Source organism: Mobula hypostoma, chromosome 2 (genome assembly GCF_963921235.1).
Source record: "Mobula hypostoma chromosome 2, sMobHyp1.1, whole genome shotgun sequence".
Lineage (NCBI taxonomy): Eukaryota > Metazoa > Chordata > Chondrichthyes > Myliobatiformes > Myliobatidae > Mobula > Mobula hypostoma.
The window spans coordinates 147,186,530-147,211,975 of NC_086098.1; the positions used below are offsets into that span (position 1 = coordinate 147,186,530).

General features: G+C 39.8%; 1 protein-coding gene across 2 annotated transcripts in view; it reads right to left on the reverse strand.

The window, feature by feature from the left end:
- snx17 (sorting nexin 17) overlaps positions 1–25,446 on the reverse strand; it is a 77,650-nt gene that overhangs the window by 29,267 nt on the left and 22,937 nt on the right. For both annotated transcript variants that reach the window (XM_063040859.1, XM_063040857.1), the window contains exons 2-9: positions 17,711–17,785; positions 16,000–16,117; positions 13,367–13,431; positions 8,119–8,229; positions 7,283–7,373; positions 6,214–6,301; positions 4,425–4,494; positions 590–682 (exon numbers count right to left, since the gene is read on the reverse strand). In XM_063040859.1, the coding sequence (XP_062896929.1) occupies positions 590–682; positions 4,425–4,494; positions 6,214–6,301; positions 7,283–7,373; positions 8,119–8,229; positions 13,367–13,431; positions 16,000–16,117; positions 17,711–17,785 (711 nt within the window). The remainder of the gene's footprint in view (positions 1–589; positions 683–4,424; positions 4,495–6,213; positions 6,302–7,282; positions 7,374–8,118; positions 8,230–13,366; positions 13,432–15,999; positions 16,118–17,710; positions 17,786–25,446) is intronic.

Sequence of the window (25,446 nt, forward strand, 5' to 3'; positions counted from 1 at the left end):
CTGCTTAAGGCTAATATCCTTACTGAAATTCAACTGCCAAAACCACATGCAATACCTTGTATGGGATTTAACCAAAACCCTGTGGAACTGATTTGTTGCACCATCATACCACTCCCCCAACTACTTTTACAAGGGTAGTATCCCACTCATTTTTGTACTTTTAGTTCTTAGCAACGGCTGCATGCACAATCAAATTCTTCTGCTCCTCCACAGTCGCTATTTAGAAAATTAATGCACCTTAATGTTCTGTTTATGTAGCTTAAGATGCTTCCTTTCATGGTGAACCAGGGAAATTTAGTACAAAGCCTGTATCCTAAAGAACATACAATGAATTACATTGCTACTATTTATAGGTCTGCTATTTGCCTACCAATTACCAAGCATAAGGCCACTTCAAATTCCTGTTTTGTTGCTAAACTTGTATGGAATATTATCAAATGTAGCTTGATAAATCACATTGCCAAACAAGTCTACAGGTAGTAGCAAAATGTAAAATACTGATATTATTGTGTTTAGTTTCAAAACTAATGCCAGTCAATTATAGGCTTCTCTTTTGTCAACCCATTCCAAACAAGATTATAGAACTTACCTCTTTTTTCGAACCTTTCTCTTGAAGTGATTTTAATTGTCGGTGCTGCTCCTTGTTGACAAGGATCCACCCACGTTCAATATCAGCTACCGTCTGTGACACAATTGAAAACATGGTTCAACTTTTTTTTTCCCCCCGATATATCAACAGCATCATAACTCAAAGATCATAGAAACCTTGTGGTTTAGATGGCAGCCATTTAGCTCATCATGTCCTTGAAGTAGAGAGAATGGCACTTCGCATGGAGGTGTCAGCCCTTTACCTTTTCCACCTATCACATCCCAGCTTCTCACTTGATTTCCCTCCCTCACCTGCCTACCTGGCTTCACCTATCACCTGCTAGCTTGTACTCCTCCCCACTCCCCCAACCTTCTTATTCTGGCTCTTTCCCCTTTTCTTTCCAGTTCTGATGAAGTGTCTCAGTCTGAAACGTTGACTGCTGAGTTCCTCCAGCATTTTGCGTGTGTTACAGTGGTTTATCATGGATTAAGGTCAGAATACCACATTAACTGTAAAAATAGCCCAAGAATTATAAGGAACTTAGAGGTAATTTGGGGCTATTTAAATATACTACTCAAAATGGAAGTGGTACCTCCAAAAATTGAGCAGGTTCTCAGTGCCACAGGGCAGTAACAAATCTATTATCATGTCCACAAGTACAGTGAGGTACAAGTACAATGAAAACCCTGCATGCAGCAGTATCATGGGCATGCTGGTTCAAACAATACACAGAACATAAATTATGCATAATTACACACAGCAAAGAGAAAAGTACAGCAAAAAATGACACAAGTACAAAACAAATAGACGTGCATAGTAGTGGAAGAAGTGGTCTGTTGTGTTCTGTTACTCAGGCAGGGTTCAGGTTTTGCAGGTCAAGTGCAAGCTTATTGTCCTTTCAACTATTTACATATATACTGCTAAACAAAACAACATCTCTCTGGATCAAAGTGACTCAACACCATACATATGACTCACACATAAAGTAATTTATTTGTGGTAATATAATCAAACAATAAGGAGCATTTACGAGGCAAGTTTAAAAAGTAAACGGGTATAACGCTTCTGGTGCTTCATATGTGGTGAGACCTGGGTGGTGGCAAGGAGTTCAGCAATCACACAGCCTAGCAGAGGCTATTTTCCATCCTAGCAGTTCTTGTCCTAATGCTTCGGTACCTCCTGCCTGAGGGCAAGCGATCAAAGACATTGTTGGACAGATAGGAGGAATCATTGACAATGTTAAGGGCCCTCCTGGCAAATGTCTTGGACCCTGATGATTCTCTCAGCAGTCCTCAAAATCCTTTGCAGGATCTTCTAGTCAGATACCTTGCAGTTCCTGTACCAGGCAGTGATGCAGCTGATCAGGACACACTCAATGGTGTTCCTGTAAAAAACTGGTTAGAATGGGAGCACGGGGAACTCCGCTCACCTCAGTCTTGTCAAGGAGTGGAGATGCTGCTGTGCTTTCTTAAATAAAGAGATTGGATCAATTCAAGACCGTAATGGTTGCAGGAAAATAGCTATTCCTGAACCTGGTAGAGTGGGATTTCAGGTTTCTATACCTCCTACCTGATGGAATCAGGGAGAAGAGGGTACAATTTGAATGGCGAGGATCCATTATGAATGTGGCCTCTTTCCTGCGATAGTCCCTCCTGTAGATGCTGCTAACTTTGGGGAGGGTTGTGTCTACTGCAATAGTCACCCAAGTCTATGAGAAAACTCAAAACCATGATAATGTGCCTTAAAAAGATTACTGCTGGTAACCTGCAACTTGTCTATTACATTATGTGAAAACATTGCTCAGCCAAGACTGCCTAAAGATACTTATCTGATTTCTAGCATTTTTAAGTCTTGATTCAGCACTTAATATACAAAACATTACATTGGCTATTCTGCTTCATTACATCTTGTAAGTTAACACAAATGTTCTTATAATGAAGTCTGATGATTACCAGATAAAAATACGATTAGTATTCTAAGGTATTCTAGCTTCTCTGGTTTTTATTATTTTTAAACTTTTTACTAGCAATTATTAATGTGCAAAGGGACTGCTTGTAAACTTCTGAAGGGAAGAACTCTTTACTGTACTTAAAGACAAATGAAAAGTTAAACATTACATATTTAGGGTAATTGATAATGGGTAAAGCCCCCCCACCACTGAGCACATCTACACAGAGCACTGTTGCAGGAAAGCAGCATCCATCATAATGGACCCCCATGATCCAGGCCATACTCTTTTCTTGCTGTACCATCAGCAAGGTGGTACAGGAGCCTCAGGACTCACACCACCAGGTTCAGGAACAGTTATTACCCTTCAACCATCAGGCTCTTAGCAATGGTGGTGGAGGGGGATACGATAGGGTCTTTTAAGAGACATTTAGATAGGTACATGGAGCTTAGTAAAATAGAGGGTGTAAGCCTAGTAATTTCTAAGGTAGGGACATATTCAGCACAACTCTGTGGGCTGAAGGGCCTGTATTGTGCTATAGGTTTTCTATGTTTCTATGTTCCTGAACCAGAGGGAATAACGACACTTGCCCCATCACTGAACTGTTCCCATAACATACACATCTTTCCCTCCCCCACTATCTCTGCATTCCGCAGGGATCGCTCCCTACGCAACTCCCTTGTCCATTCGTCTCCCCCATCCCTCCCCACTGATCTCCCTCCTGGCACTTATCCATGTAAGCGGAACAAGTGCTACACATGCCCTTACACTTCCTCCCTTACCACCATTCAGGGCCCCAAACAGTCCTTCCAGGTGAGGCAACACTTCACCTGTGAGTCGACTGGGGTGATATACTGCGTCCGGTGCTCCCGATGTGGCTTTTTATATATTGGCGAGACCCGACGCAGACTGGGAGACCGCTTTGCTGAACATCTACGCTCTGTCCGCCAGAGTAAGCAGGATCTCCCAGTGGCCACACATTTTAATTTCACATCCCATTCTGACATGTCTATCCACGGCCTCCTCTACTGTAAAGATGAAGCCACACTCAGGTTGGAGGAACAACACCTTATATTCCGTCTGGATAGCCTCCAACCTGATGGCATGAACATCGACTTCTCTAACTTCCACTAATGCCCCACCTCCCCCTCGTACCCCATCTGTTACTTATTTTTATACACACATTCTTTCTCTCACTCTCCTTTTTCTCCTTCTGTCCCTCTGAATATACCCGTTGCCCATCCTCTGGGTCCCCCCCCCCCTTGTCTTTCTTCCCGGACCTCCTGTCCCATGATCCTCTTGTATCCCTTTTGCCTATCACCTGTCCAGCTCTTAGCTCCATCCCTCCCCCTCCTGTCTTCTCCTATCATTTTGGATCTCCCCCTCCCCCTCCAACTTTCAAATCCCTTACTCACTCTTCCTTCAGTTAGTCCTGACGAAGGGTCTCGGCCTGAAACGTCAACTGTACCTCTTCCTAGAGATGCTGCCTGGACTGCTGCGTTCACCAGCAACTTTTATGTGTGTTGCTTGAATTTCCAGCATCTGCAGAATTCCTGTTGTTCCCATAACTTTTGGTCTCACTTTTAAGGATTCTTCATCTCATGTTCTCTATATTTATTGCTTATTTATTATTATAGTTATTTATTTTCTTCCTTTTTGCATTTGTGCAGTTTGTCTTTTGCACATTGGTTGTTTGTCTGTCCTGTTGGCTGAGGTCTTTCATGGATTCTATTATGTTTCTTTCTATTTACTGTGAATGCCCACAAGAAAATGAATCCCAGGGTTGTATATGGCAACATATATGTACTTTGATAATGAATTTACTTTGAACTTTGACTATACTGTTTCTGGACTGCAAATTAACTTGCTAACTAAGACCAGTCTTACCTGGGCATATAACAGATTCAATCCAATTCTACTTTCCATGACATCATTATCATAGGCAGAATCCCAATAGCTATAAACAAAGCAGTATTATTAGTACAGTCACTTACATGCATTTCATATTAATCTTCCCCAGAAGTTTGTCCTCCTGCTATCTTTAGCAACTAATGCTAATGGCAATCTCTTACCCATTTCAAAAACTCTTAGTAACATTGCTGGGTATTAGAAATTCAACAGCTGAAAAGAGAATGCACATCTATACCAAATGAAGAACTCAAATACGAAAACAAATACTGTAAATTGGTTTTAAATAGTGGATTTATGTTTATACCATTAAAAAAAATCTCAACAATTAGATGGAAAACTCATGAAGCATGGTTAACTTTCATGAATATATCCTCGGTCACTGTAAGAGATTTTTCCCACCATGTTCAAAAATTGAACTAACATTCTACAATGGCTCAAGCAGGGATTTGATGGATGGCATGAATCATAACATTGCTCACTGTTGGATCAATTGTTCTCTAGTCAAAAGAGCTTGGAATTAATTACATCTTCTCCCATCCCTACTTATTTGAATTAATAACTTATTTTAGACAAGAGAAACAATGCAAATATTTTCTCTTAATATATAACACAACTTTGTAAAATTGGAAAATCGTACAAGCCTTCAGTTTAAAAAGATGTTAATGGGCACATAAGCAAAATTAAATCTTATTGAATTAAGTTTAAAGCTTATCAGCAGTGCCTATTTATTCTTCCAATATGAAATCCAAAGAACTAATTTATATAAGAGATCTAAAAAATGTTCCAAAAGGCAGCATTGATCACATGGTACATGCACCATCTAAAGACTAATATGTTGAATGACTGCTACAGCTTCCTTGAGATTATACAATATTTGATGGAATTTTACCAATTAAAGACAAAACCCATAGCTCCTTTACTAGCTGAGCTACACACAACCAGAACTAATAAATTCAACTACAGGTCAACCTTCACTAATCTGACTACCTGTCATCCGGTTCCTTCAATAATCCGGCACTGATTATGCTTAATGTGATCCTTCTATAATTCAGCATTTTCACTAATCCGGCACTCCTCAGGTCCCAATGGTGCCGGATTAGTGAAGGTCGACCTGTAGTACAAATTGTTCAGTGACTTGCCAAATATTCCCAACATTCTCTTTTGTTTTACATCCATTACATTGCTAATGTTTTGCACCTCAGTTCCTTATTGTCCTCTTCCCTCAAGGTTTATCTGTGACTAATATCAGTCCCAAAGAGACTACCTGCAATGATTACACCAGCTTCTACATTCACCCGGGACTAATATCATTCCCAGAAAGGTCATCCGCAATGATTACACCAGCCTCTTATATTCATCTGGCACTAAAATCATTCCCAAAGGACCACCCGCATTGATTACAACAGCCTCGATATTCACCCAGTACTAATATCACCCCAAAATTGTCATTCTCTCCCCCAGTCTCTGCCCTATCACAAACATTTTTTTGTTGTTCTCTAAAATTTTTCTCTTTCTCTGGAATTTAATGTGCTTCATTTCTAACTTTTCCCAATTATAAAGAAGGATCATCCACCTAAAATATTACGTTGCTCTCTTCACAGATGCTGCTCGACCTAAGCAAATCCAGTATTTTGAATTTATTGCAAAATGTCTTCTGCAAAAAGCAGCAAGTTGTTAATTTTTAAAATAAATTGGAATTGCATGTTTAGAACCCAGATCAGTTATCTTCAGACAACTTGAAATAAAAAAGTATATATATTTTTACCTCTTTCGCAGCACTATTTTGTATTCTGAATTCTTCAAGCTTGTGACCGAAATATAGGGTAATTCAAACTCCTGTAGTTTTCGTACAACTTAGTAAGAATTCATAAAAATGAAGTTAATATCAAAAATAAACAAATTTAGAGTGTTATTCCTACTTCAGTTTATCTTTATAGATTTTTCCATTTCCTTCATATTATGTAATTGATCCTTTCTTCTGATTTCGAAGTCTACCACTAGTCCACCTATTGCCCGTCAATATCAGATTAAAAACATACAATATCCAGAACAGAAATAAGTGCTTAGCTCAAGATTATCTTTAATTTTGTGATACAGCACAGAGCAAGCCCTTCGAACTACACCACCCCAGCAACCCCCGACAAACCTGATCAACCCTAACTAATCATGGAACAAATTACAATGACCAATTAATCTACCTGGTATAATGTAGTACAATGCATGACCATTAATGACAGTGTTACATAAACGCACCCCAAATCAGATGCAGCCCACTAAACAGTTGCAATTCAAGGTCCCAGAGAGATCTCCTTACAGCCTTCATGTTATACTCAATACTGTAAGTCTATTCACAATTATAAACACTTTGAAATGTTACCAACTGGAATCATACTACTGCTGTGCCTGGTTAAGAAATTTGTAAAGTTGCTTTTTAAAAAAAATTTTAAGCAGAACATTTCTGAAAGGTTAATTAAATATTTGCTGAGTTTTGTTATTTACATTCGAAGTCCATTACACAGTATGGTGCAACTTTTGAACACTGCCTATCCAAATGCCAAGTAGAATAAGACTGTATATTCCTCCTCTTTCATTCAGTCTTTACGGCTGGCAGGAAGAGGCTGCGCAATATCATTTTACATTGGAACTGAAATCTGAATCCAGTAGACACAAAATGCTGTAATTACTAAATCAGCAAATCCATTGTTTAATTACTTATCAAATAAAAGCACTCCCAATTTTCATCCATTTCAAGAGAACTTTCCACCAAAATTCAAAAAAGAAAACTTTAATATGTCTTCTTCTGGGTTATGGAATAATTTAATTAATAAACTTACAAGAACAACCACCATCACTTCCTTCTCGGATAAGGAAAAGGCTGAAGTATCCGACTAGGTCATCAGGAAGATCTAGTTTCGAGGCAACTGCCTTTAATAATAATAAAAGCAGTGTTAGAACATTTCTGTTAATCAAAATACCAGAAATATTCTAAATTTCTACAAGTGAATACACCAAAGTCAAATGATTGGTTTCTGTTTTAGGCAAAGCAGCAGTGATCACAATCAACTGAAGAGCAACTAACCCTTGTAATTTTCTCCCAAGAGGGCAGGGAAGGTAAGAGATTGACATTTTTGCAGATACCAAAGTAATCAACGGATGAGATTGGTACAACCATGTGATATGGAGGTAAAAGATGAGCTGTGGTCTTACTGAATGCAGAGGGAAAAGATCAGCTTTGATTCACTCTTAATGCTGGAGCAGCAGAATAGACTATGCTCCTTTCTATTTTGATGCTCTTATAATTAAAAAAAAATGGTTCTTTATCTGATGTAATCCATTATGAGTACTAATTTAGCATAACCAAAAAATATTTATATGTAATGCATTAACACGGTATTGCATTAATCTTAACAGCAACACCAAGTGCAGCTGGAAAAATCTTGGATTTTTGATAATTTTCACAATACAAAAAATTTGGGAATATAGAAATACTAATTACTTGCAGATGATGAAATACAACACAGAAATGATACAGGTTTAAAAATCAGATATTTCCCTGGCAAGTACATTTGACTGTTTGTTGGCAGAGTTAAAATTATACTGATTGCACTTCACAAATACAAGATCTGAATCATTTTGCTGAAATTTGTATAAACTGTAGATTTATTCTTACCTCTAACACATCTTCTGTCTGATCTGAGCTGAAAATATTAACTTTCACTTTCTGTCCATTGGATAGACAGACATCCAGCTGTACTTCTTGAGTTGGAATCTGCTGAGTTTCCTAAACATACCAAATTGTTGAAACCATGAAGACCAGTTTTTCTATATATTTGTTAAAAAAATACAAGTTATCTCAGTTGTCATTGATTGATAATTAAGACATCTCTTCATTATCATATTACATTCAAATCAGTTAATTTGAAATCTGCAATTGAACCTGTAGATGAGAATGCCGCTGGTCTTGGTTGAAATGAATGAGTTATAAACTTCACACATCAAAGTTGCAGGTGAACGCAGCATCTCTAGGAAGAGGGCCGAAACGTCGACTGTACCTCTTCCTAGAGATGCTGCCTGGCCTGCTGCGTTCACCAGCAACTTTGATGTATGTTGCTTGAATTTCTAGCATCTGCAGAATTCCTCGTGTTGGAGTTATAAACTTGTAGCTTAGAAACACAGAAAACCTACAGCACAGTACAGGTCCTTTGGCACACAAAGCTGTTGAGAACTACTGAGGCTTACCCATAGCCCTCTATTTTTAAGCTCCATGTATCCATCCAGGAGTCTCTTAAAAGACCCCATCGTTTCCACCTCCACCACCGCTGCCGACAGCCCATTCCACGCACTCACCACTCTCTGCGTAAAAAACTTACCCGACATCTCCTCTATACCTACTTTCAAGCACATAAGAACATTGCCCTCTTGTGCTAGACATTTCAGTCCTGGGAAAAAAGCCTCTGACTATCCACACGATCAATGCCTCTCGTTATCTTGTACACCTCTTATCAGGTCACCTCTCATCCTCTGTCACTCCAAGGAGAAAAGGCCGAGTTCACTCAATCTATTCTCATAAGGCATGCTCCCCAATCCAGGCAACATTCTTGTAAATCTTCTCTGCACCCTTGCTATGGTTTCCACGTCCTTCCTGTTGTGAGGCAACCAGAATTAAGCACAGTACTCCAAGTGGGGTCTGACCAGGGTCCTATATAGCTGCTACATTACCTCTCGGCTCTTAAACTCAATCCCACGATTGATGAAGGCCAATGAACCATATGCCTTCTTAACCACAGAGTCAACATGCGTAGCAGCTTTGAGTGTCCTATGTACTCGAACCCCAAGATCCCTCTGATCCTCCACACTGCCAAGAGTCTTACCATTAATGCTATATTCTGCCATCATATTTGACCTACCAGAATGAACCACCTCACATTTATCTGGGTTGAACTCTATCTGCCACTTCTCAGCCTAGTTTTGCATGATATCAATGTCCCGCTGTAACCTCCAACAGCCCTCCACACTATCTACAACAGCCCCAACCTTTGTGTCATCAGCAAATTTACTAACCTATCCCTTCACTTCCTCATCCAGGTCATTTATATTAAAAAAAAAATCACAAAGAGTAGGGGTCCCAGAACAGATCCCTGAGGCACACCACTGGTCATCAGCCTCCATGCAGAATATGACCCATCTACAACCATTCTCTGCCTTCTGTGGGCAAGCCAGTTCTGGATCCACAAAGCAATGTCCCCTTAGGTCCCATGCCTCCTTACATTCTCAGTAAGCCTTGCATGAGGTACCTTATCAAATGCCTTGCTAAAATCCATATACACAACATCTATGGCTCTACCTTCATCAATGTGTTTAATCACATCCTCAAAAAATTCAATCAGGCTCATAAACCATGCTGACTATTCCTAATTATATTATGCCTCTCCAAATGTTCATAAATCCTGCCTCTCAGGATCTTCTCCATCAACTTACCAACCACTGAAGTAAGACTCACTGGCCTATAATTTCCTGGGCTATCCCTACTCCCTTTCTTGAATAAGGGAACATCCATAACCCTCCAATCCTTGGGAATCTCCCCCGTCCTCATTGATGATGCAAAGATCATCACCAGAGGCTCAGCAATCTCCTCCCTCGCTTCCCACAGTAGCCTGGCAGATATCCTGTCCGGTCCCAGTGACCTACCCAACTTGATGCTTTCCAAAAGCTCCAGCACATCCTCTTCCTTAATATCTACATGCTCAAGCTTTTCAGTCCACTGCAAGTCATCCCTACAATCACCAAGATCTATTTCCATAGTGAATACTGAAGCAAAGTATTCATTAGGTACCTCTGCCATTTCCTCCAGTTCCACACATATTTTTCCACTATCACACTTCATTAGTCCAATTCTCTCACATCTTATCCTCCTTGCTCTTCACATACTTGTAGAATGCCTTGGGGTTTTACTTAATCCTGTCCACCAAGGCCTTCTCATGGCGCCTTCTGGCTCTCCTAATTTCATTCTTAAACTCCTTCCTGCGAGCCTTATAATCTTCTAGATCTCTATCACTACCTAGTTTTGTTCTGAACCTTTTGTAAGTTCTTCTTTTCCTGTTGACTAGATTTACAACAGCCTTTGTACACCATGGTTCCTGTATACTTTCCTTGTCTCATTGGAACGTATCTAAGCAGAACCCCACGCAAATATCCCCTGAACATTTCCACATTTCTTCCGTACGTTTCTCTGAGAACATTTGTTTCCAATTTATGCTTCCAAGTTTCTGCCCGATAGCCTCACATTTCCCCTTACCCCAATTAAATGTTTCCCTAACTTGTCTGTTCCTATCCTTCTCCAATGCTATGGTAAAGAAGATAGAATTGTGATCACTATCTCCAAAATGCTCTCCCACTGAGAGACCTGACACCTGACCAGGTTCATTTCCCAATACCAGATCAAGTACAGCTCTTGTAGGCCTATCTACATATTGTGTCAAGAAACCTTCCTGAACACACCTAACAAACTTCACCCCATCTAAACCCCTCACTCTAGGGAAATGCCAATCAATATTTGGGAAATTAAAATCTCCCACAACAACCCTGTTATTGTCTTCCTATCTGCTCCTCGATATCCCTGTTACTATTGGATGGTCTATAAAAAAACACCCAGTAGAGTTATTGACCCCGTCCTATTCCTAACTTCCACCCACAGAGACTCCGTAGATAACCCCTCCATGACTTCCTCCTTTTCTGCAGCCATGACACCATCTCTGATCCATAGCGCCACGCCCCCACTTCTTTTGCCTCCCCCCCCCTGTCCTTTCTGAAACATCTAAAGCCTGGCACTTGAAGTAGCCATTCCTGCCCCTGCACCATCCAAGTCTCTGTGATGGCCACAACATCATAGCTCCAAGTGCTGATCCACGCTCTAAGCTCATCCACTTTATTCATAATACACCTCGCATTAAAATAGACACATCTCAAACCATCGGTCTGAGTGCGTCCCTTCTCTATCAGCTGCCTATCTTCCCTTTCGCACTGTTTCCAAACTTTCTCTATTTGTGAGCCAACCTCCCTTTCCTCCGTCACTTCAGTTTGGTTCCCACCCCCCAGCAATTCTAGTTTAAACTCTCCCCAATAGCCTTTGCAAACCTCCCCACCAGGATATTTGTCCCCCTGGGATTCAAGTGCAACCTGTCCTTTTTGTACAGGTCACACCTGCCCCAGAAGAGGCTCCAATGATCCAGAAATCCGAATCCTTGCCCCCTGCTCCAATCTCTCAGCTACGCATTTATCCTTCACCTCATTCTATTCCTATATTCTCTGTCATGTGGTACAGGCAGTAATCCTGAGATTAGTCCCTTTGAGGTCCTGCTTCTCAACTTCCTTCCTAACTCCCTGTAGTCTGCTTTCAGGACCTTCTCCCTCGATAATGGCTGAAGTCACCGATCTTGTAGACACTGCCCAGAAAGCGGCAATGGCAAATGTAGAAAAATTTGCCAAGAACAATCATGGTCATGGAAATACCATGGTCGGCCACGTCATATGACATGGCACATAATGAACAAGCGAACCTGCAGCTGAGTATCACTACAGATAGTGCTGCTGCCCAAGAGCTACAGCAACCCCAGTTCAATACTGACTTGTGGTCTATCTGCACGGCGTTTACACATTCTCTGTGGCTGCACAAGTTCACTCCAGCTTCCTGCTGTCAGAATTCAGACGAGACAGACAGAGACAAAGGAATAGAAATCGAATGGTTGTTGGTAAGTGAGAGATGAGTGGGGGATTGCTCTGAAAGTCAGATAGACCAAATGGCCTTGCTCAATATCATAGGGAAGCATGAAAGAAAAACATTGCAAGTAACACTACTCCCTCATTTTGCAAGGATCACATCCTTTATATCCTATTTTGCAGATTTTTAGCTCTAATTTTTTAAAGTGGCTGAAATGAAACAATTCCTTTGTTTTTTTCATTATAAAAAGTGCAGAGTTAAAGGAGCTACAATGTCATTTGACAATGATGGATATGCAGCAACTTTAATAATGGATGAACACGTCTCATTTTTCACTAAACACTGAGTGACAATGGAACTTTTTGTCAGTATTTTAAACCATCACTCTGGGGAAGATAAATCAACAGCTCAAAAGTTAAACTGATAAAATGCAAATTTTTGACAACATCTGGACTTTCAGGTGGTTCTGAAAAAAATCTTTGAAGGAAACATTATAACAGCATAACAAATAGTTGGGTGAATATGGGCTGAACAGACTTCAAAGTGCAATTAAAATGTAAAACTCTCCTAGGTACAGCAGCAGAGCAAAGGCAAAATTTCAAGTGATGAGATACAAAAGCCAAAATTAATTTTGTCTCCCTCCCAACCACCTGTCATTTTCTGTCAGTCACTTTATATACAAACATTCCTGTGTGCGGCATCACTTTATAGACATGTATATAAGCTATGTACTTCTTTACCTTATTGTGTTTTTGTGTGCTGCATTGGATCCAGAGTAGAAATTATTTTGTTCTCCTTACACTTGTGTCCTGGAAATTACATTAACTAATTTTGAAATATTCTCCAAGCTGAGAATTCTCACCAAGGTCAGTCAACATTTACTCTTCCATTGAAAAACTATCTTACTCGGCAGATAAAAGCTAAGATGATCTACAGGAAAGTAGATTGGCAGTCTAGATCATATATCATACCATGAAATTAGATACAAAAAAACACAGCAAAGCTGGAGTTATTAATTCAGCAAAATTGATGTGAAACAAAATAAAAATCACCTCTCAAGCCCCATGATGTGTTATCAGTATTAAGATGGTTTCCTTCAGTCCTTGGCCGATAGCTCAATTCAGTACTTTAATATCAATGGTAAACTGTTCTCTGGCATTCTTCTCGATTTGTTTTGTGGTTAATATGAATACCAACATACCTGCTGTGCCTTCCTGAGGAAGCTGTTGAATGCTTCACTGCTGCCAAGCAGGGAATCTTGGCGCACTAAGACAAGATAAGAATCAGTTAAGCCAAAGCACAAAAATTGTTCCTAAATAAATATTATCTAAATGTATATTCTCTCAGGTTTGGAAGATTTCAAAGTTAGTTGATAATTACTTCAACTCTAGGCAAGCAAGTTATTTTCATTTACAAAGGATGCAAAGAGTGTAAAACTCTTCAACTTTTTCAGGAGAGGACCAGCTTCTTTGTCTTGTGCCATAAGATTTCTTAATGGACAATGAACCAATGTACACCACCTCACTATTTATTCCCCATTTTTTTTTGTTCTTTTCACTACATGTGCATGCAGACACACAAACACATATACACAGGGTTATACCTGTCATTTTCAAGGACAGGAAAATCCATGCAATTATCTTTTGTTACAACTCCCATTTGAAAAGTAGAAGCATAGGGGCAGGAGAGGAGCAAATACAGTCGGCCCTCTTTATCCGATTGGTTCCGGGACCCCTCACAGATACTCAAGTCCCTTATTCAACCTGTCTCAATGCGGTGGACCTTAGAACCCAGCGGAACCCTGGACCTTATTTAACCTGTCTCAGTGCGCTGGACATTAGGACCCGACGGCGGAGCTCTGAATCTGCAGTTTTCCTGTTCACAAAAATAATCACGATCACGATTGAAAATAAAGTGTAAATAATAGTGATCAGAAAGAGGTGAAACGCCATTGGTCATTGCGTTAGGCTATAGTCGGTCAACGATCGGAACAATTTTAAAGGATAAAGTGGGAAAGGCCCTGCCCTGATTACTGCCCTACAATTATTACTAAGCAACGCAGTGGTTTAGTTATTGGGTTTTGGGTTTTTGATCCTTCACATCAACCCGGCACGGATGGAGAGCGCACTTGGGAGCGGTCTGTCACTGGATTGAAGTCGGGAATTTCCATTCCTGAGCCTGGTGCTGAAACATACGTTTCTTAAGTATTTTATATGCATAGAAAGGTAAAATATATACCTCCGCAGCCCTCCGGTGAAAAATGATATCGTATCCGTTAAATAGGGGCCATGGACAATTCTGATTTGTTGGAGACGGACGTCAAAGAGGAACATCTGGAAAAATTTCTGAAACGCTTGTTCGCCGCTGTCGTGACTGCGTGGTCGGGAATCTTTCGGAGGGAAGGCCTCAAAATCCCTGGCTTTGCCTGCTGTTGGCGACCGAGATGGAGGTCGAATCGCTCGGATAGAGATGGCACTCAGTACTCGGTGTCGGACAGCTGATTAGAGCTCGAAGTTTTCAGATGACTCAGAGTTGGACCGTGGTCGGGTATGGCAGGGAGAGTTTTCCTTCCTTCTCCCGTCTGCGTGAGATGTGGGACATTTGAGAGACTTTGAACTTTTACTGTGCTCATGGACTTCTTCATCAAGTTATGGTATTGTTGCACTGTTGTAACTATATGTTATAATTATGTGGTTTTGTTAGTTTTTTTTCCAGTCTTGGTCTGTCCTGTGTTTTGTGATATCACACCGGAGGAAATATGTATCATTTCTTAATGCATGCATTACTAAATGACAATAAAGTGTCTTCATAATCTAATCTAATATACTAAGACTAACGTTTGTTTGACTAACTGACGCTAAATAATACCGGATGTACCTGTTCTGACTTACTTAGTAAAAGAACTTCCGGTTTTTTTCGATCCCAATAACCTACGCACATCCTCCCGTATACTTTAAATAATCTCTAGATTACTTATATTGCCTAATACAATGTAAATGCTATGTAAAATAGTTGTTATACTGCATTGTTTAGGGAATAATGCCAAGAAAAATAAGTTTGTACATGCTTGAACAGCAAGTGCTGGAAGAGCACTTCCGGGTTTTCCTGATTTGTGGTTGGTTGGATTCAGGCATGCGGATCTCGTGGATAAGGAGGGCCGACTGTAACTCATTAATGAACACGAAGTCGTTATGCAGGCATACCTGTTTTCTGAAACTTTGTACAAATATTGGGTAATCCACAAAATCTAAAATTATATGCATTTTAGATTTCTTCTGTCTCAAATATATAGAAATATGTTTAAAAGATGCTTATAAGCTTAGATGGGCATAGGAGTAGCACATAACTACTATAAATACAGGGCTATTTAACAAGGTGCATATAGGTGACGGCAAGGAGACACCATTGAAGAAGCTAGAACATGGAACAGTACAACACAGGAAAAGGCCCTTCAGCCCACATTGTTGTGCCAATTAAATTAGTAATCAAATGGGTAACTAATCTCTTCAGCTGACACAATGTGCATATCCTTCCATTTTCCTCACATCAAGTGGTTATCTAAACATCTCTTAAAAGTTCCTAATGTTTCTAGCTCTATCACCACCCTAGACAGGGCATTCCAGGCACCCAACACTCTGTTCAAAAAAAAACCTGTTTTCAATAATGAGGTACAAGGGGCAAGTTCATGCTAAACTTAAATCAGAAAGAATCAAAGATATTAAATTGTAATAAGAATTTACATTTCTTCTGAACAATAGCTTTTAAAAAGTAACTTAAATGTAAATATTTTACAGATTTTTGCATTAACACAGGTGAAAAGCAATACATTCTTACCATTCTGAATATATTTTTCTAACTGCTCTCGACGTTGCTCAACTTCTGCAGTCGTTAGCGTGAATATCTTTTTAGGAGGAAAGTGAGGAAGTACATTGTTCCCATATTCCTTCCTCAGCTGAAAAATATATAGCAACTACTTAGAACTGAAACTTGGAGGTGCTTGCAGATTTCTATTTGAATAGAACATTAAAATATGTTGGTTCTAACAATGCGAAAAGTATTTCGACAAATCAATATAGGAAGCTCAGTTTAAAAAAAAAACAAAAATATTCACTTGTAGCTTTAAATACCATATATAGAAATAGTGCAATCACATATTTTTCTAAATCATTCATACTTTACAATTATTTCTACTAATTTGTAATGTAAAATTACAACCCTTCTGAACCATTGAAAAGTAATTGCTCTCAACTTCAACAGCTTCTGACATTCAATATGATGATTGATCTAAACATAGATTCTGCAGATGCTGGAAGTCCAGAGTAACACAAATTGCTGAAGGAACACAGGTCAGGCAGCATTTATGGAAAGGAATAAAAAGTAAACTGTTTAATCCTCTCCATAGATGCTGCATGACCCGAGTTCCCCCAGCATTTTGCATGTGCTACTGCCGTTGATCTATGCTGGCCTCAACTCCTCTTCTGTGAAGTTTCCCATATCCTTCAATTCCTTAGACATTAAAATACTCTATTTTCACCTTCATATATATCATATAACCTGGCCTGTGTGGTCCTCTGGGGCAGAGAATGCCACAGATTCACTATTCTCAGAAGACATTTCCTTGAACCCGAGTTTTAAACGTGGGGCTCTTGTTTGTAGCTATTGGTCCTTGTTCCTCGTTCCTCCACTAATAAAAAAACATCTCAATATCTGCTGTAAAGCCTCCTAGGATTTTATATTCAAATGGCTACCAAAGCTCAGTTTAATCAAACAGATTCACCTGTCTTGACAGGACAATCCTTTCATTCCAGGAATTAGCTTGGCGAATTACATTTGGACAGCCTCTAGATAGTCTTTATGAAGAATAAATGATTTATTTTTTTATATACTCTGCTGCTATTCAGCAGAGGAGTAAACCTGCGCACAGTCTAGGGTGTGGATTTGAATGTAACCAAAAACTCCTTTTCTTACACTTCAACCAATTTGCAACATGGACCAAAATGCTACTTGCCCTCCTAACTATCTGTTGGACCTACCTGTTAACTCAGATTCATAAACAAGAGCAACAAGTTCCCTCAGAATTTCACTCATTTGCAGCCTCTCCATTCATTTTCCACAAATGACCACCACTGCCAGTCAAATTTTAAATGGCACCTTCAAAAAAATCCAAACCTTTTGCTAACTGCAAAGTGTTTTGTATGCATGTATGTATTTATTTAGAGTAGGGGTTCCCAAACTGGGTCCACAGTTTCCTTGCTTAATGGTATTGGTCCATCGCATAAAATTTAGAAATTTATTGCGGAATAGGCCTTTTGAACTCCGCCACCCCAGCAAACCACGACAGTCCCAATTTAGCCCTAACCTTATCACAGGACAATTTATAATGACCAATTAACCCACCCGATATGTCTTTGGACCATTGGGAGGAAGTGTTACCATGCAAAAGTGATCAAAATCCACAGTATTTGCCATCCTCATTATAACCTTTTTCAGCCAACTCTCTCTGAACCAACATTTCTTTTGTAATGTACAAAATCTAAAAACACACCTGCTCATGTAGTCCATAAAGTTGACTGTATCGAACTCGACAATGTAACACACCATTTACATGAATATTGTAAGCCTGCAAAGGTAAAATTGGAGATTGTTGAATAGATTTACTCAGACAAATTAAGCATTGTTTTCATATAATGCTGTGAGAGTCATTTATTTACCTCAATTTTATATCATGCACCCCAATCCCCATAAAATAGTAAAAATTGGAATACTTGGATATATTATCTTTACTGTGTTGCAGTTACAGGTGACAATTTATTCTGTGAAGATCCTAAACTTTGGATTGCCTTTCCTACACCATCCCTCTTTTCTTCTTTTTATAAACTAGCTGTTTTGCCTGCCAGTTTTCTGTTTGTTCAGGGTTGCACATTTTTGGAATTCTCTACCAAGCAGGTTGCAAAGGCCAGCCTTTGAGCATCTTCCTAACCAACATTGATAAACTTTTGAATATTATGGTAACCATGGGATGAGGTTACTGCAATGGTAACTTGGTAGTTAGAAATAAGTAAAAAGAGAGTAAGAAATTTATGCTGATCTTGAGTCGAAGTAAAATTTATTATCCAAGTACAAATGTTACGATGTATTACCTTGAAATTCATCTTCTAGCAGGCGTTTACAAGAAAATAATACAATAACATTTACAAAATCTGACAAATAACCAATGTGTAAAAGACAAATTGTGCAAACAAGTAAACCTATAATACTGAGTAAATAAGGCTGGCTGGTAGTGTAATGGCACCTGCACCAGACTTTGAGGCAAGTTTGACTCTGGCTGGCTCCTTGCATGCTTCCACCCGTGCTGGGTTGAGCATTGAGCTAGCAACTCGGTCTTGTAAAAAAAACAGACAAAAATGCTGAAGAAATGGCAAGGTTGTTGCTCGATGTGCTACAAGGTGCAGTGAAGAACAACACACATGGAGTAAATGAGACTTTAGAGAGACCTCACTACAAGGATAGTGATACTCAATATAATTGTTCCAATTTACAATAGAGTAAACTATGTTAATTTTATTATTGATCTTTAATTTTCCTTTAAGTTATCAGTTAAGGCTCAACTAATGATGTAACAGTCGGTGGAAGGGATGGGATGGGCTACACCTAGGGATAGCTTGAAAGACTGATCGAAGACAAAGGACTCTAAGCTGCTATTGGCAGCCTATGCCCCAGTTGGAGTGATGGGCTTAAGGAGGGGGGAAATGGAGAGCGGTCTTCCATTGGCTTTTAAAAAAATTCAGCAAATAGGCAAGAGAGAAATTGGAAATTTTAGAAGATGGTGGATAGACAGTAGAAATAATTCAAAGCTTTCCCATTGACAAAGATGTAATATGGCACAAGATGGCTTCCGTTCTGCAAAATTATCAAATGGACATAAATGGAATGAGAGAGAAGTCTAATCATGTACTGCGACATGTGCAACCTATCAGATTTAAATAGTGTTTTAAAGGAAGCAAGGCTTTGAAATATCACAATATTCCAAAATTATGACTACCAAACAGATGGCTGATCTTTTCTACATCTATAGAGCACTGCTTTAACAGCTGTCAGCACCTTGAACTTAAAAGACAAAATTACATTAAGTAGAAATTTTATTTACACTTACTGCTGAGTAACCCCTTACTGGGGAGAACATGCACAAAGACATGTTACATACCCCGTAACTGGGTTGCCAAACCAGCAGAAATGGAACACTCGTTGGAGTCTGATTACTAGAAACTAATAAAGTTTTATTAACAAAAATAATACAGTACACTAACCGCAAGGATATAAATGTAACAGGTTAGCAATGATAGTATACACATATACACAGACATAGGGTAATAGGAATCAACCAAGCTCTGTTGCAGTCTAGGGGTAAAATGATCAGTCTTAAGGTGATGCAGAGTTCAGTTCAGTCTAGTGTAGTTCCAAGTAATCGCTGTTGTACCGGGCGGGGGGGGGGGGAAGAGAGGAGGGGGGCAGGGAGAGGTGGGGCAGGGAGGGAGAGATATGCGGTTGAGGTTTCAGGCAAACCTTTTGATGCCTTCTGATCCCGCTGTGGTCACCGACTGTGACCCCTCCGTTCCAGATGCGACCGTTCCTCCATGGTGAACCCGGCACCCAGGCAAGGGCGGACACATAACAGGTCCCCACCGGTCGTACCTTTACACCCTGTGAGCCTCTGGCCCATTCCCGCCAATCGGTCCTCCACACTCCCACCAACTTGTGAGGCACAATACTTTTTCCAGGGTCTCGTGGCGTGTGTGTTGTGCCTTAGCAAACCCGCTATTTTTTTTATCCCCCTGATGGGGTATCACCTGTCCACCACCAAACTTCACACTTCCTATTGTCTCAGCAGGATTGTTAATGAACAGTTCAGGTTCAAAGCAAACTGTCTGTGGCAGAGGCTAACATATTGAATTATGTGTCTCTCTCTCTCCCTCCCTCTCTCTCTCTCTCTCTCTCTCTCTCTCTCTCGTTATCTCTCTTATTAGCATTTTGAATGGCTCTCCATTGTCTCTCATAATCTCTCTCATTAACATCATCCGTTCTGCAACTCTGCTTGGCTTCACACATGACAGACATAAAACAGAAACAGGTGAAACTTGCAATGTTCTTAAGTCTAATAATTTGAAACATCAAGGCTCACACAAAGAACAGTAAAAAGAAAGCAGTGGAAATACACAGATAATCCTCGTCCAAAAATGTCTCCGTTGATTTTCTATAGATAGCTTAATGCATCACATATACATCAAACCACCAAAACAAAGTGAGTTGCATAGTTTTGCATCAAATCAACAAGGAATGCGATGAGTGCAGCACAATTTTCCTCAGCTAGACACTACAGAAATATCAGAAAACTGGACAGAACAGAAATCTAGATACAGTGCAACCGAAACAGGAAGCCATACCAAAAAACGTCAATAAATTTGTGTGGGAAAATGACTATTAAACTATTAATAAATTAGCATACCAGAAGTTAATTATTACATTTAAACCTGAAAGGTGTATAAAGTAATCCTTTGTCATGATCCTACATGAATTTGATAAGATCCCGTTCGGTAAGTTGATTCAGAAGATAATGATGCACGGGATTCAGGGTGAACTTTAAGTTTGGGTTCCTATATATACAGAAAGGGGCCAGAAAAAGGCCAGCAATATCATGAAGGATTCCACTCACACTGCTCATGGACTGATTGCCCCACTCCCATCAGGGTGGAAGTTACTTAGCGTCCACGCCAGGACCACCTAGACTCAAAAACAGTTTCTTTCCCCATCAGTAAGGCTGATCAACACCTTCAACCATTAACCCACCCCACTACCATACTTTATCATTTTCTGTTAGTCACCTTATGTACAGACATTCCTGTACCTAGCATCACTTTATAGATATAAATCTTAAGCATTTATATTTATGGTTTTTTAAAAATTATTGTGTTGTTCTGCTGCATCAGATCCAGAGTAACAATTATTTTGTTCCCCTTTACACTTGCATACCGGAAATGACATCAAACAATCTCAAGTCTTGGCACTTACTTGCCCATAGAGATAGGGGTGATGCTGTTATTCTGGCTGGAGGGCTGTGACCAGAGGCATTCTACAAGGACAAGTGCTGACCTCTATTGTTTGTGATTACATATCAATAACTACAAACTTTGTAGGATGAAAATGTAGGTGAGTAGATTATCAAGCTTGTGGATGACACCGAGACTGGTGGAATTGTGGACTGTGTAAAGTGGGATTTCTTTGCCTACAGATGGGCAGAGAAATGGCAGATGGAATGAAATCCCAGCAAGTATGAGGTGTTGCAGTTTGGTTAAATGAAAGGAGAGGTACACCCCTTAATAGCATTAAGATACAGAGGGATAATGGGATCCAGATCCTTAGTTCAGTGAGAGTGGTTACACAAATGGATAAGATGGTGAAGAAGGTGGCATGTTTGCCTTCAGTGATCATAAAACAAAGGAGTAAAATTAGGCCATTCGGCTTACTGAGTTTGCTCTGCCATTCCATCATGGCCGATTTATTATTCCTCAACCTCACTCCTCTGCCTTCTCCATGTAACCTTTGATGCCCTAGTTAATCGTGAACCCATCAACCTTTGCCTTAAATGTATCTAATGACTTAGCCCGCACGGCAGTCTGTGGCAATGAATTCCAGAGTCACCACCCACTGGCTAAGAAATTTTCCATCTTTGTTCTAAATGGACATCTCTCAATTGAGGCTATGCCCTCGGGTGCTAGACTCTCCCTCTAGAGAAAGCATCCTCTCTCCATGCACACAACCTAGGCCTTTCAACAGTCGATAGATTTCAATGAGATCTACCCTCATTCTTCTAAATTCCAGCAAATACAGGCCCAGAGCCATCAAATGCTCCTCAAATGGAAACCCTTTCATTCCCATGAAACCCACCTGGTTTCTTTGGCTGCTCAAGTCCTGCCAAACCCGTGAGATTGAGATGGCTCTCCCACCCCAAATCCTGGTTTGAGTGCATGCTGTGTTAATTGCTACCCTGTTACAACTCAGTGCCATGAAATAACAGACATCACACTGCATATAATTAAAGGATTTATATTTATGAATCTTAATTTAATTAAAGGGTTAGTAAAGAAAAGAAAGAAAAAAAAACAAAAAGTATCTATTATAATTAAACAGTCAAATGTGCACAAGTCAGAGCTCAACTCTTCCAAAAGTCATACATATTCACCGAACCTCAGTAGACCCCGGCACCGCTCCATCGAATCATGGTCCCCCATTGGGTCCAGTCCTTCAAATGGTTCTCTCCACTGTCTTCTCTCTTCCTCTACTGCTGAACAAAGGACCCAGCTCACACCGGTGTCAGACACACAACACAAAAACCCACTCCCCTGATTGGATGGTTCACATTCCAAAGCACCCATCATCTCAAACCATAACTCAAATACTGCTTTTACAGAAAGACTATTATGTTAGCAGTGAAACCTTTCCTAGGGTGCGACAACCCGAATCATTCTCATGAAACTTCTCTGGACCCTCTTCAATGTCAGCACACCTTTTCTTAGATAGGGGCACAAAACTGCTCACAATAGTCCAAGTGCAGACAAGACTCCAAATGCAGTCTGACCAATACCTTATAAAGCCTCAGCATTACATCCTTGCTTTTGTATTCTACTCCTCTTGAAATGAGTGCTAACAATGCATTCGGCTTCTTTACCGCTAACTCAACCGGCAAGTTAACCTTTAGGGAATCCTGCACGAGGACTCCCAAGTCCCTCTGTACCTCCGATTTTTAAATTTTCTCCCTATTTAGTAAATAATCTACGCCTTTATTCCTTCTGCCCAAGTGCATCACCATGTACTTTCTACACTATATTCCATCTATGTCTTTGCCCATTCCCCCAATCTATACAAGTCCTTCTGCATGAACCGTGCTTCCTCAACATTGCCTCCCCCTCCACGCACCTTCATATTGTCTGCCAACTTGCCAACAAAGCCATCCATTGCATCATCCACATTATTGATCATAACATAAAAAGTTGTCCCAACACCGACCCCTACAAACCAGAAAAAGGCCCCCTTTACTTCCACTCTGCCTTATGCTGATCAGCCAATCTTCTATCCATGGTGGTATCTTTCCTGTAATACCATGGGCTCTTATCTTGTTAAACAGCCTCATATATGGCACCTTGTCAAAGGTCTTCTGAAAATCCAAATAAACAACACCCACTGACTTTCCTTTGTCTATCCTGTGTTTTATTTCCTCAAAGAGTTCCAACAGATTTGTCAGGCAGGGTTTCTCCTTTACAAAACAACACTGACTTTGGCCTGCTTTATCATGTGCCTCCAACTATGCCAAAGCCTCATCCTCAATAACAGATGCCAACATCTTTCCAGCTGCTGAGGTCAGACCAACTGGTCTATCATTTCATTTTTTCTTTTGTTTCCCTCCGTTTTTAGAATGGGGTGACATTTGCAACTTTCCAGTCCTCAGGACATTCCAGAATCTAGTGATCCTTGAACGATCATTAATCCCTCCATAATCTCTTCAGCTACCTCTTTTAGACCCCCAGGGTGTAGACCATCCGGTTCTGAGGACTTAGCTAACTTCAGCCTTTTCAGCTTCCCAAGCACTTTTGCCTTAGTAATACAGTCGACCTTCACTAATTCGACTACCCGTAATCCGGTTTCTTCGATAATCCAGCACTGATTTCAAATATTCTGCGCAACTGTACCAATCTGCTGAGCATTGTTTTGGTTGAGCTAGATCTGTTCATGTGTTGGCGTGCTCTTGTAAGCACAGACAGGCCATTCCTGCTTGTTTTCCTGCATTTATTAATATCACTGGCTCTTTCTTAGCCCCAATGAGTAAAGGAAATGCACCTCGGGCTGTGAAGTGAAAACACCGCACATTATCCATTAAAGATAAGGTTGAACTCTTGAAAAAACTGGACAGTGGTGTATCGGTGAAAAGCTTGCGCGAGTGTTACAACATTGGCTCTTCCAGTGTACGATATAAAGAAACAGAAAGAAAAACTGCTACTTTTTTTGCTGACAGTGGCTCAAAGAAGCAGATGTACGTAAGAAAAATAATGATGAAGAGGTTAAATTATTTAAGTCTATCATTGGTAGTCCAAAGATAGCAGTAATTGGATGAGGTTGTAAGTCTATATTTAGGACCGTTGAAATAATATCAAAAATATCTTTCCAATATTTCTCCAACAAGGGACATGACCAAAACATGTGGGTTAAAGAAGCTATCTCGAAATGACATCTATCACATATTGGGTTAATGTAAGAGTAATAACGAGATAGTTTATCTTTGGACATATGAGCCCTGTGCACTACTTTAAACTGTATCAACACATGTTTAGCACATACAGAGGATGAATTCACCAACTGAAGAATTTTTTCCCATTTCTCAGTCACGAAGGATGATTGCATTTCTTACTTTAATGGCTAGAAGGTCCATTTTGTTGAATTGGAAAGAGATTAACCCTCCTAAGGTATTTCATTGGTTTTCACAAACTATGGTGTGTTTGAATTTGGAGATAATTAGAAGTGCAGTTTATGACCCTTCCATTAAGTTTGAAAAAACTTGGAGGCCATTCATTCAGCATTTTCACTTGATGTAATTTGATCATTTCCAAACTTATTTTATCTCTCTGTACTGTTGTTGGAGGGGAATGGAGTCGTCGACACTAAGGTTTTCTTCTTTTCCATTTTTAAGTTGTTAGTTTTGCCCAAGTCTTTTAGTTTAGTTGATTAATTCTGTTTTTCTTTGGGGATGGGGTTTGTTTTTTTTTCTTTTTCATGACTTTTTTTTCAGTTTTTTTTTGATTTGTATTACCCGTTGTCAGTTCTACATGATTAGGAGCTTTGTTAATTTACACTATTTGATTTTACAATTACTTTTCCTAAGTGTAACAATATTTCTCCTACTATTTGTATTATTGCTATGTTTTGTTTCTATACTTCGAAATTAATAAAAAGATTGAAAAAGAAAGAAAAATAATGAAAGACAGAAGAAGTTCGGAACTAGATAAAGTGCTGATAACGTGGTTTAATCTTCGTGTAAGTGAAGGTGTTGAACTATCTGGAGATATGGTGAAGGAACAAGCAGAAGTGTTTCATAAAGAACTAGGACTAGATTATGAGTGTGACTATAGTGAAGGCTGGCTTCATTGGTTCAAGCAGCGTCACAGCTTACAGTTTCGTGCAGTGTGTGGTGAAAAACGTTCCACAGACGAGGAAGCAGCAGCAGAGTCTGTTGAC